Here is a 12491-nt window from a genome sequence, read left to right as displayed (position 1 = left end):
GAATAAGAAATTGGTGGAAGAGCCGGTCCGTGTGATTGACCAAAAGGTGACTAAGCTGAGAAAGAAAGAGATTCCGATGGTATTGATTGAGTGGAAACACAGTTTGAGTTCTAATCTTACGTGGGAAACAGAAGAGTTGATGAGAAACCGCTACCCTCATTTGTTTGACCAAGACCAGATTCCGAGGACGGAATCTCCTTAAGGGGGGTGGATTTGTAACAGACTGAAACCCGGACTAGTTGTAAGTGGACTATTTTTGCCCTTAGGGTTTGTGCTTAGTCTTAAGTGATTTTTATTTTAATTAATTTATTAGTGTTTTATTATAGTTGTGTTGTGACCAGTTTGTGACAAGGGTCCCAGAACAGGTTTGTTTATTTTATTTGGACCTCGTTTGGGTTACCTAATCTTGTGCGAAAGATATCAGATAACTGGTAAATACCCGTGTGTTGCTCAGTGTGGGAATTAAACCCAACTAAGAGACTAGTGTACTGTATTTCCTTCCCATTTCTAGAAAATTCATTCTTCACTCCCGTACCTAACTTCCACCTCTTCTAACCCTAATTCCTAAATTGTGTTCTAGAGCTCAAATTGTTCATACCATCTTGTTTCTTACAGGTTACTGAGTCTATCAAGGTAAGTAACATGTGTTTTTGTGTTCAATTCGTTGTTAAATTCTTGGTTTTGTGTGAGTTTTGTAAAAAGCTTGAATTTGTGTCAAAACAAGTGATTTAAGTGTTGTTATGGTCAAATTGTTGTGAATTTTGAGTCTATAACAAGTAGTGAACAAGTGGTAGTCGATTTTGGTGTTTAAAACGAGCTCTAGATCGAGATTTGAGGATTTCATCGTGAAGTCCGTAGCCTTTGTTCAGTTTCTGAGGAAGATGAACACAGTCGGCCGACTGTCGGTCGACAGTCGACCGACTGAGGGTGAACCGACCGACTGGCGAGTGAACCGACCGACTGAGTTTGACTTTCGGCCGGTTGTGGATATACCAAATAAGTCGACCGATTGGGAAAGTCAGTCGACCGGTTGTGTCAACAGTCGACCGACTGTCTACGTTAGTCGACCGATTGAGGAGACAGTCGACCGACTGTGTGTCCAGGGCAGAATGTTTTACCAAAGTGCTTTTTTCTAGCCGTTATACTGCCCGTTTGTATTTTGGTGTTCAGGATGTAAATTTTGAAAGTGCACAAGTGTTAAGCATGAAAATTTTAGCGGACGCATTTTTTTACTAATTTGCTATAATTCGCTGTCAGTGTGTCTAATCTTAATGGGAACACTATTCTAACTTGGTTTTTGCTGTTCTCAGGAGATAAGGATAAGGAGGAAGCTCAGAAATAATAACTGAGCAGTTGCTGGTAATTGGTGAGTGGGTCTATCTACGGATAGAGTTTAAGTAGCATATCATGCTACAGTGGTTGACTCTTTTACCATGCATAGTGTAGGAATTGCCATGATAGAATACTATCGTTTGCCTGATGTTGTATGTGAATTATGTGTACACTATGTGAATGGCACCAGTCGGGCCTAGGGAGACTGGGGACTCGAGACCGTGCCTAGGAGAGGTTAGAGTCCGTATGAGGTCAACCGTGCCTAGGGAAGGTTGGGTCCATAGGCTACTAATTGTGGAGTATAGTGTGAACGATGCACCCCCTGCATCCTGAATAGATCCGGTAGAAAACTCCCACGAGGTCAATCTAAAGCTCTATATTTCAGGCAAATTGATTAATAGAATGAGAGGGAGACGTTGAAATTGAAGTTGGGGCGGGGCAGTGCTTTTGCCCGTCAATTTGATCGACGGTGCAAGGGACTGGAAACACTAGGTGCTCTTAAGCAAAATACGTTACTCGTATTATATAGGTAAATATGTTTAAACTAATTTATATTTGTACAATTTAGGGTGTGTTTGGGTGAAACTAGCTGGAGCTGGAGCTTATAGCTGGAGCTGGAGCTTATAGACTAGAGCTGGAGCTGGAGCTTATTTTTAAAGCTGATAGCTGGAGCTTATTATTTTTTATAAGTGTTTGGTAAACTAGCCGGAACTTATTTTCCAGTTCATAAGCTCTACTTTTTTTTTCATAAGCTACTACAAGTAACTTATTTTTTAAGAGCTTATAATTTTCATAAGTTCTGCTTTTTATGTCTACCAAACAAAACTTATGACTTGGAACTTATTAAAATCATAAACTCAAGCTCTCGTAAGCTACCATAAGCTAAGCTACTCAGCCAAACATACCCTTAATAATTTAACTTTTATAACCATTAGTATTAGTATATTAGTATTAGTATTGGTATTAGTATAGTATTAGTATTACGTAGTATCTTTTATGTAAAAAATAGAAAATATAAAAATTAAAATTGTATAGATCTATATCGTCTCCTCTCTGAAAGGTACCCAAACGATTCATCCGTAGATCCATTTCCGTTCAATTAACAAAATCCCCAATTCTTCTATCTTCCATTCTTTTACAGATCAAACATGGATTTCATGAAGGTGTTCGATCAAACCGTTCGCGAGATGTAAGCTCAATTCTATTTTATTTTGAATCTGTCTACAAAATCACATGTACTCCGTATATGTTTTTCGGTTAATAACAAAGCTTTCATCATAATTACAGAAAAAGAGAGGTGAATTTGAAGGTATTGAAGGTTCCTGAGATTGAACAGAAGGTAATTACAACAGTTAATTGCTGTAATCATGCAATTGTAGCCTTTTGAAATGATTATATACACATATGTATGTATGTACATGTATTCTTTTGTATGAGCATTTGTGCAATTGGTTACTCAGATTATAAGATCTAGGGCTTATGTGGATTCATTGTGGTAGTGGAAATGGTAAATTAAATAATTAACAATACAAAAAGTAACTTTATAACTTTGAAATTGATGTGAATTTAGTCATTTGATTGTTACTCCATATGCAATAGAATAATGTTTGTGACAATGTAAAATAGTGTTGAACTTTATTTTAGTTTTGCATTTATAAAGGTTTCAGGTTCGTCTATTAGGATTTAAAGTCTTGCTCTTTATTGGATAGGAGGATTTTGTTTTCTTTGTTTGTTTATATTGAGTTGAAGGATTTCAGAGATCGATATCGTAAAGTGAATTGTAGTATCTCAGCTTTGAAAAGGAAGTAGACAAGTGTTATATATCCTTGCACGTTAGTAGATATAAGCTTGTTAAGCTATGAGATTATGATCATGGTTCAAGATCTGTGGATCATTTTATGTAGAATAGCTGATAGCTGATTAAGTTTAATATCAACATGCTTATAACATTCATTTGAATGGATCGATGTCTGTCTTTTGTATGATTAGATGTTATAGACTGAATGGCTGTGGACTGTGGTGTTATCGTATTTTAATTTATCGATTTCTGAAAGTAGCATGATTTGTGATCAAAATACCTTGTACAGTCTGCTACATGGAGTGGTATGCAAGGAATTAATGAATTTAAATATTGTTCAAATTTTTATTGTATATATAATATATGATGCCATTAGGTAACCCGTTTAATCCCCGATTACTCATTTTTAAGAGCAGTTCCGTTTTTCCAAAATCCGTTTAATTAGTCGGTCAACATAGATTGATGCTTCGAAATCGAATTTGGTAATCAAAGTCGGTCAAAGTCAAAATTGGTCAACATTTCAACATGAATATAAACTAATACTTTAGAGTTATTGAATAAAATGAAAATTTTTAGACAATTATGTTAAAGTTTATGTTTATGGTTTTCTTCTATATTTACACTTAAATTTTTAAAATTGATCATTTAAGCGTATAAAGTACAATCCGATTAATCCCCGAATTGCCGATTAATCCTTTCAAAGTCCCGACTGATTAATCCCCGAATAACAAATTTTGCAACCTTGGCTGTATATGTTGGAATGTTGGACCAAATTCTTAAAACTACCATTTTGTTATTTCTGTTTTAAAGGCCAAAGCATTTTAGTAACCAAAAGATTAGTTATTGTTGAACTAATGATTAATATGTTTATTTTTGTGCTTTACACACATTATTTGAATCTATTTACAAAATGCTGAATTGAATCTTTCATTTGGTTCTGTGGCAGTGAAGCCCATGATTGATTAGGAGAAAAAATTGAAACTGTATTCATACATTGACAATAATCAAGAGTCAGAAATGCTAGGGTTTGCTTGTAAATGATCTGCTAGACTGCTATGAACTTCTGAAACTATAAATTAAATTCAACAGTCAACAATCTTGGTCAATTAAGATGTTCGCAGTGGAAACTTCCCTAGCGACAACCACATTGGGTCCCCACTGGTAACGATCCCCGAGTGACGAGACCCGTAACCGGAATTAAGAATTAACAAATGAACATTTTATTTTATTTTTAAATTGATATTTTGATTTTAATAGTTACATCGCAAACTTGTGCTATGCATTTAGATGAATAGTCTCGTCGTAGTGCTAGAGAAGGGGTTGTACATACACCATGATTGCATGTCGCTGCTTGAATTGAATTAGCTGAACTGAAAATACAAATACTTTTTACTTGCATTGATATTTCATCAAGCAATTATATTAGGCGCTCTCTCAGTTAAGCCTTTGGAAAGCATTAGATATGAAATCATAATAGAACATGTCATAAGTATCAGAAAAAGGCCATATGTTGTCCAAAGATTATACATCATAGGCATTAGTGTTTTAGTATGTTCGATTTAAAATTCTCCTTTTATGTGACTTCTTTTATATGGCACTCGTCAGATAACCAATATATCTGTTCATTCGTATAACCTCAGTAAATCTTATCACAGGTATTGGATGCAACGGATGATGAACCTTGGGGTCCGCATGGTAGTGCATTGGCAGAGATTGCACATGCGACTAAAAAATTGTAAATATAACTTTGTGAATAATAGAATTTTCTTTGTACTATTCTTTTACTAAATATGATGACTCTTGCCTCACTCGATATGCACTCCAGCTCTGAATGTCAGATGGTTATGAATGTTCTGTGGACCAGATTAACTGAAACTGACCGCAATTGGCGTCATGTGTACAAGGTACTATCTTTTTTGAGTCCACATATGCAGTTACTAGTTGGTAATTTACATGGAACCTCTTGTTTAAATCAAAACTGCATGTCTTGTTTATATATTTTTTGATGTTTTATTTCCAGGCATTAGCCGTGATAGAGTATTTGGTGGCAAATGGGTCTGAGAGGGCAGTTGATGACATTATAGAACATACTTTCCAGATCTCTGTATGTTTTCTGCAGTTCTAGAATAATTTTTTTTTGTTTATTTATTTGTTCGATCATTTATTTGTAAATTAGTAACTGACTTATATTACTGTCATTTGGATCTTTCCACCTCAACTTCCAATTACAAAGTCACTATCTGCTTTTGAATACGTGGAACCAAATGGAAAAGATAGTGGAATCAATGTGAGGAAAAAGGTTGAGAACATAGTGGCTCTACTAAACGATAAAGACAAGATACAAGCAGCTAGAAACAAAGCTGCTGCAAATCGTGATAAGTAAGCGACGTTTTTTATACATTAAAATTGATATAACTGTTAGTTAGAGGTGGGAAAATGAGAGGTCGGACATGTTAAATATGAGGTCAAACGGGCAGATCTTTTCACAATTGTGTTGGATCAAAGGTTGACCGTGGACATTTTTTTTGTTCAAATCAAAAAATTAATCTCAATACATTTATTTGAAATTGAATATTTATTTCTATGTTTTATGCATGAAAATTACGACTCTGGTGAATTTTGACCCATTCCATTTATTACTCTCTCCGTCCCAAAATAATTGTTCCGGTTTGACTTTTGAAGTCTTTTTTTTTTTCAACTTTGACTTTAAACATTTATGTTTTTGTTATATAATATTTGATGAAAATTACAACAATGAAATCACGTTTAAAACTTAGTCCATTCATATAAATTTCATCAACTTTTATATAAAACAAATAAAATTATTCAAAGTCAAATTTGTGAAAGAAAGACTTTTAAAAGTCAAATGATACAGTTATTTTGGGACGGATGGAGTATATAATTGACCAAGTAAAGATAATACATAACCTTAATCGACCCATTCATTACTTAAAGGGCTGAACTTGCAATCTCTTATTGTTTATGTTATTGTTGTTGTTGTATGCTATACTACTTAGTTAATGGGACTATGTTATTTGATTATTAGGTACGTCGGATTATCATCAACTGGAATAACGTTTAAGTCAGGCTCGGGTGGAGGTAGCTTTTCGAAAAATGATCGATATGGTGGGTTTGGTGGTTCAAGAGACGCTGATACATTTAAAGATAGTTTTAAGGATAGAGATCAATTAAGTGAAGATAGATTTGAACCTGGTAAATTTAAACCACGCCGAGATGTTACTAGCACTACCCCATGGAGCTCATCGAAGAAAGGGTCGTCTCGTTATGGAAGGTTTGATTTTTCTACTTTTAAAGTTGCGTTAAAAATTACTTAATCTGCATAGATTTTATCAGCTACATATCTGAACGTTGTTACAACTAAAGTGAAGTAAGAAACTGTTAAACTTAAAATATGATGTTTTGACTGTTTCTGAATCTGTAAGCTATGCTTTTCTCATTAATAAAATCAGAAGGTTGCAAAAGGTTGTGAGATCAGAGTTGAACTAATATTTGGCGTATTAATCTGTTCAATTATCTCTTAACTTATACTATCTTATTACTAATACTATCATGTTACTAATACTTAACAGCACCATTCAAGATTCTTCTGCTGGTGGTGCATCAAAACCATCTATAAAGAATGCTGCTGATAAGTATTCCTCTAGTGCACCTTCAAATAACAATGATGATGATGATTTTGATGATTTCGACCCTCGCGGAACATCAAATGCAAGTAAGCCTTCCACTATGATGTCTTGAAAAGAGTTCAGTTCATCGGCGTTTTTATGGTTCATGCATTTGATTTGTTCCTACAGAACATGCATAATCTGCACCATGCACTTCATTGATATTTGATGTTTTTCTTCATGTTACTTGACTGCTTGGTTATGAGTTCATTTACACTGCTTTAATTGCATTCATATAATATCAGTACCGCTTTAATATAAGAAATCTCTCAAGTTGCTGGATATGAGAGTTGGCCACTTCTAATATTTTGTACCATGTCAAAATAAAATTAACATCTCATGTAAAGATATCTCAGGACGTAGGGTAGGACTGACATTTTATAAAATGGTTGTTGCTATAGTTTATTGATGCAATGTTTTGGTGTGTTGCAGAGGCGGCTGCCGTAAGCTCTCCACAAGTGGATTTGTTTGGAGACAGTTTGATTGGAGATCTATTGGATGCACCAACATCTGGTCCCACACAGAATCTTAACGGAAATAGTGTGTCTGAAGAAGTTGACTTGTTTGCTGACTCTGCTTTTGTATCAGCACCAACAAATGTGGCAGGGGGAACATCTGGATCTGAGGTGAAGTCATCTCCCCCTCACATTTTGTATAAAAATAAAGATAAAGATACAGTTTATAAAAAACCGTAAAATTAACGTCACAGTTGATATAACTTTTCAAATATTTTACAGGCTAAAGTTGATCTTTTTGCATCTCCTCCTGCAAATTCTGCAGTCACTCCTGCTGTTGACTTTTTTGCGGCTTCTGAACAAGTAGTCGTACCGGAGATCAAGCCCACAGAAACCAAGACAATGCCAAGTCAAACAGTTGACCCGTTTGCTTCTGTTCCATTGAACAATTTTGATAATTCTGATTTTTTTGGTTCATTTTCTTCGCATACGGATTCGGTATCTACAGAGCCCGCTCAGAGTTTCATGGATAGTGGCAGCAGCTCAAACAACCAAAGTTATAAAACTCCTGCTGCACCTACACCTCCATTAAAGAAGGATGGTTTTCAAGTTAAATCTGGAGTTTGGGCTGATTCTTTGAGCCGTGGACTAATTGATCTCAATATAACCGGACGTAAGTGACTCTTTCGATCTAAAGTTAAATCTGTCACTTTCTAAAACTAAATTAAATTGATGTATTTATCATGTGTATGGGTTGAAACATTTCATTTTCTAGTACAGTATTACTAACATCTTGTGTCTATTTAAAAATAAATTAATGCATGCATATCAGATATCAATGTCATTATATAACTACCAATTCGAAAAAATGATGTGGGAGATTTGACTCGTTTCTTGTTTAACTAATTATTTTTCAATTGGTCTGTTTGAGATAAGTTACAAGCCAAATTGACCCGTTTATCATTAAAATGGTAGTTAGTGACTGTATGCTTTAACCATTGGCTCATATCAAATTTAAAAGTGTACATCTAATATTTGGTTTTTGTATGCAGCCAAGAAGGTAGATCTAACTGATGTGGGCATTGTGGGTGGTTTGTCTGTTGGAGCTGAGGAAAAAGACAAAGGACTTCCAAATTCTTTATACATGGGTAGAGCCATGGGCACCGGATCTGGACTTGGTAAATCAACTGGGTTTTCAACCTCAACAACGGCAGCAACAGACATGGACGATTTCTTCTCTAGTCTTAGCGGGCCCCAAAATCAATACGGCAGCTTCCAAAAGTAAAAGTTCGGTTGGATTACTGAAATTTATGCAGTTACCTTTTAAGTATATGATTCTGAGTGAGATCATTTTGTCTTGGTATTGAAATGTCTACTAAAGTTGTTGATGAGTCGATAACAAGGTAGCGAGTTTATGAGACTGAGTGTTTCCTAAGCATTGTTTATTGCAATCAATTTTACTCCCCCATTTGTACCCTACCTAGTTGTTAAATACTCTGTTCATTTGTGTGTCGATTAAAACTAAACGTTCTTATAGCGTGATGTTTCTTAGCATCTACGATTATTACAATAAATGAAACTTTGTATTATAGAGATATGAGTTTTATGTATACCTGATGTGTAGCTGGTGAAGATTTTGTAAGAGAAACTAGGATAAGTTACCAGCATCAAAAGTACATACATTATTTTAGCCAGCCGAAATAAACACAATGGTTGTTGCTAACTAATTCGCAGCTAGTTTTCAAAATCTCGATAATCATCGATGTAGTAAATATATATTCATAATATTGATACACTAATGGCTTATGGACGACGAAAAAACTATTTGAACATAAAATGTTTAAGATCATACCAAGTGTACCTTCTCAATAAGCCAATCATTACTAGCAAATCTAACAATTACATGTTTACAAGTCGTGCATATATTCACCAAAATGTATAAATCAAGCATCACTCATAATTATCAACCTGAACAATTGTGCGCAAGCGTGAACCTTCTGGCAGTCCCAAAGGTGGATCGTTACACGAACAATTATCAACATCAAACAACTCCCACTCTTTAATACAACACCTATCCAATGCCAAAAGTAACCTATCTTTTTCCTTCTCATTTGGGTACTCCCCATTCGGACTCACCAAAACCGCACCCGTATAACTCTGTCCTGCAACTCGAGCAGCACCACTATAATGAAACAAACCCCAACTTAAATCTTCAGATACATCGACAATCGTCCAATACTCATTCGACACAACCCCATTATCCAACACACTAAAGTTAAAAGTACCCGCAACTTTCCCTCTTTTAACTCTATACTTTCGTCTCCTCCACACAAGCTTACCATCCAAAGTTTTCACTTGAAAAACGGGCTCATACCAAAATGAACCCCGGGCCTTTCCCCTATAAAAAAGCTGGTATTGACACGGGAACTGATCGTACGCCGGGTTTTGACCCGCAACAACACGCCAACTCCATTCAAGATTACCGAGCCAACCAATGAAAAGATCCTCAGCCACTTCATGTGATAATATTTCGCCTCGAAAGTTAACCATTGGCAGAACAAACGGTTTTTCAGGGATTTTTGCATCTAAATCAAGACAATTGTGTTTCTGTAATACACAAAGAGAAAATTCTTCTAAAATCGGGCTTTCATAGGAAGCTATACATTGATAGTTGCATACTTGATCAACTGGACTACATTGATTCAAGCACTGAAGAGCTTTTCTACAGTTAGGATCTAGAAGACAGTTTAAAACCTGGCGACCGCAGTTTTTGACCATGCAATTTAAGGTGGAAAAACCCTGAGCTCTTAAATTTTGCAAAATGGGAACTGGTTTTATGTAAGCATTAACTATGATTAATAAGCAGAACCTTATATCATCAGAATTATGTCTGATCCATGCTTCAGATATAGTTTGTGCTAGCTCCTTTGTTTTCTTGTTTAATTTACTGAATATGTTACTGTTGTTTTCTTTTGGAAGAAACAACCCTCCTAGTTTATTTTCTAATGCTGGTGAAGAATCAAAGCAGATCACGTTTGGGACGTTTTGGCTGTAACGTTTGAGCCACTCTACTGATTCTGGCTTTGTTACAGAAACAACTAGTAAAATGTTTGCAGTCTTTAACTCCTTTTCAAGATCTTCAAACTTGGTAAAGCTGTCTGTAAATGAAACCATCTTGTAATTGTCATCAACCCATTTCAATCTTTCAGCCTGTTTTCACATAAAATGAATAAGAAAGGTATGAGTAAGCCTTTTACATCACCATGCCACTTTTATTTAATAGAAGCATACAAACATGAAAGAAGCTTGAATAGTTCATCTGTCAGCATAGAATGACAGACCTTCGAATTTGCTCATTGAACAACTTTAATTACTTCCGAAAAATGGACAGCAACATTTATAAAAGTATGGTAACAACTAGTACGCACCTATTCCTTTGAAAACTAGGATGACTAATGGCATCGTTCTAGAATAAGCATAAAATCCTAATCACCTATAAATCCACATAAAAAGAAGAAAAACTCGCATTCTAAAAACAATAACATTAGAACACTGATAAAGTAATCGTTAGAGAAACTGTATGCAAGACCAAAGGGTTAGGGCCTTTGGCCTAGCGGTATCGAGGAGCCCCTATGACCTTGAGGTCATGGGTTCAAGTCCTATTCACGACATTATTCGTGTAAAATTATGCCGGGTGTGTGAGTTTGCCGTTCTAAAAAAAGAGATAAACCGTATGCAAGAAGACACAATAAGCTTTTCGAGATAGAAATTAAAAAATATTGCATACGTTGATAAGAATATGCGTTGTTAACTGAGCATTGCTTATTTGTTGTTTACTAGATACTATAACCAATGCTCATTCAACGTTTTTGTGACCAAATACACAAAGAATAAAACCTACTAAAAAATTCCCCTAAAATCACACCTAAAGAGTGATCAATTTTATAAAACATATGCACTGATTCACATTATTGACTCTTCGAATTAATATTACATAACAAAATAAGCAATTAAAAAAAAAAAGCAATTAAAAAGTGTAGCAGGATCAAATTAACTAAATTCGATCAAATTACACGTACGTAGAAATCATAACTATAAGTAAGATGAAAACTATATGCATTTCTTACAGTGTGAAGCATAACATCAAGCCACGATGCTGATTTAAGAGGACTGATAGCACCTTCTCCTACAACAGCCACAATCCTAACGTCATCAGTAACATTAGCTTCTTCTGTCGAACATAAATCTGAATTTGATGACGTAACGCTATCGTCAGTTTGTAAAACTGAACAAATTAGTGTTCGTTTTGGTAACACCGTGAATAATTTTTGCCTGAAGATAGCAGGTAGCGACAAGCTCCGGTGCCGGTGAAAAATGAACGGCGTATCGTGATCGTAATAATTACGATTATGATGAGGAGGAGGAGGATGTGGTAATGGTGTGTTCAAACAACTCATGATGAATTATAATTATTGTATGTATTTGTGCAGAATTAAGTAATGAGAAATTGGTAATGAAATGAGTGGAGGTGCTTGTGGGAAGATAACATGTAGTTGGGCAATTATAATAATAATGAGTGGTCAAGTTAGCCCAACTTTATTGGGCCTAGTCCTAACTTTAAGTAGACCGAACCAATTAGACCCAATAGTTCATGGGGTGAGGTCCATTGCAATTTGCAACGTACTAATTAGCCCTTTTTTGGGGTTTCAAATTTCGTTTCCCCGTCCAAAAGTCTAGCTATTTTCGGTCATCGACTTCTTGTCAGTGGTCGGGATCATTCATTTTTTTTCACTTTACTCTTGTTCTCTTCTCCCTCCCTTGCTTCGATTAGTGTGTTGAAGAATTCCAGGTTTCGGTTCTAACCCCCGGTGGTTCAGGCGCCCAGTGGCGATTCTAGAATCGAAAAGTCCTGATTTTTTTTCAAATATTAATTATATTTGAATGCTATTTTGATGGTTGTTTACCTACGAATTCGAAATATATATGGAGACCGACCAATTAAATTAGTGGTATCATATACAATTTAAAGAAAAAACTATATATTCGAAAAATATATGGATCGTGTAGTTAAGTTTAGTGGTGTCATATACATTTTAAATGATATTTCCCACACAAAATTTTCAAAATAGCGGTATCCCATGGCCCAACGGGTTCAAAGATAGAGTCGCCACTGTATGCGCCAAAAACTGGTTTTTTACCGGTTCCGGGTTTAGGTTCTGT

The 12491-nt window shown here is 35.4% G+C and overlaps 2 protein-coding genes across 2 annotated transcripts; one reads left to right on the top strand and one right to left on the bottom strand.

Moving 5' to 3' along the window:
* Positions 1-2344: 2344 nt before the first annotated feature.
* LOC139891298 (clathrin interactor EPSIN 1) lies at positions 2345-8864 on the top strand. The gene is made up of 11 exons (XM_071874251.1): positions 2345-2521; positions 2620-2671; positions 4786-4865; positions 4956-5034; positions 5151-5234; positions 5364-5509; positions 6177-6422; positions 6721-6863; positions 7249-7442; positions 7554-7944; positions 8324-8864. Exons 1-11 carry the CDS (start codon positions 2481-2483, stop codon positions 8554-8556), a joined length of 1689 nt encoding a protein of 562 aa, XP_071730352.1. The 5' UTR covers positions 2345-2480; the 3' UTR covers positions 8557-8864.
* A 170-nt stretch (positions 8865-9034) lies between these two features.
* Positions 9035-11693, bottom strand: LOC139891297 (violaxanthin de-epoxidase, chloroplastic). The gene is made up of 2 exons (XM_071874250.1): positions 11399-11693; positions 9035-10481 (listed from the first exon to the last, which is right to left on the bottom strand). Exons 1-2 carry the CDS (start codon positions 11408-11410, stop codon positions 9222-9224), a joined length of 1272 nt encoding a protein of 423 aa, XP_071730351.1. The 5' UTR covers positions 11411-11693; the 3' UTR covers positions 9035-9221.
* Positions 11694-12491: the final 798 nt, after the last annotated feature.

Source organism: Rutidosis leptorrhynchoides, chromosome 2, assembly GCF_046630445.1.
Source record: "Rutidosis leptorrhynchoides isolate AG116_Rl617_1_P2 chromosome 2, CSIRO_AGI_Rlap_v1, whole genome shotgun sequence".
NCBI lineage: Eukaryota > Viridiplantae > Streptophyta > Magnoliopsida > Asterales > Asteraceae > Rutidosis > Rutidosis leptorrhynchoides.
Note: the sequence above shows the minus strand (reverse complement) of the source record. Positions and strands in the feature narration are given on the sequence as shown.

Coding starts and splice junctions, on each gene's coding strand:
- LOC139891298 (XM_071874251.1), top strand. CDS start 2,481: ATGGATTTCATGAAGGTGTTCGATCAAACCGTTCGCGAGAT. Junction 5,235..5,363: donor AACATACTTTCCAGATCTCT/GTATGTTTTCTG, acceptor CCAATTACAAAG/TCACTATCTGCTTTTGAATA. Junction 6,864..7,248: donor TCGCGGAACATCAAATGCAA/GTAAGCCTTCCA, acceptor GGTGTGTTGCAG/AGGCGGCTGCCGTAAGCTCT.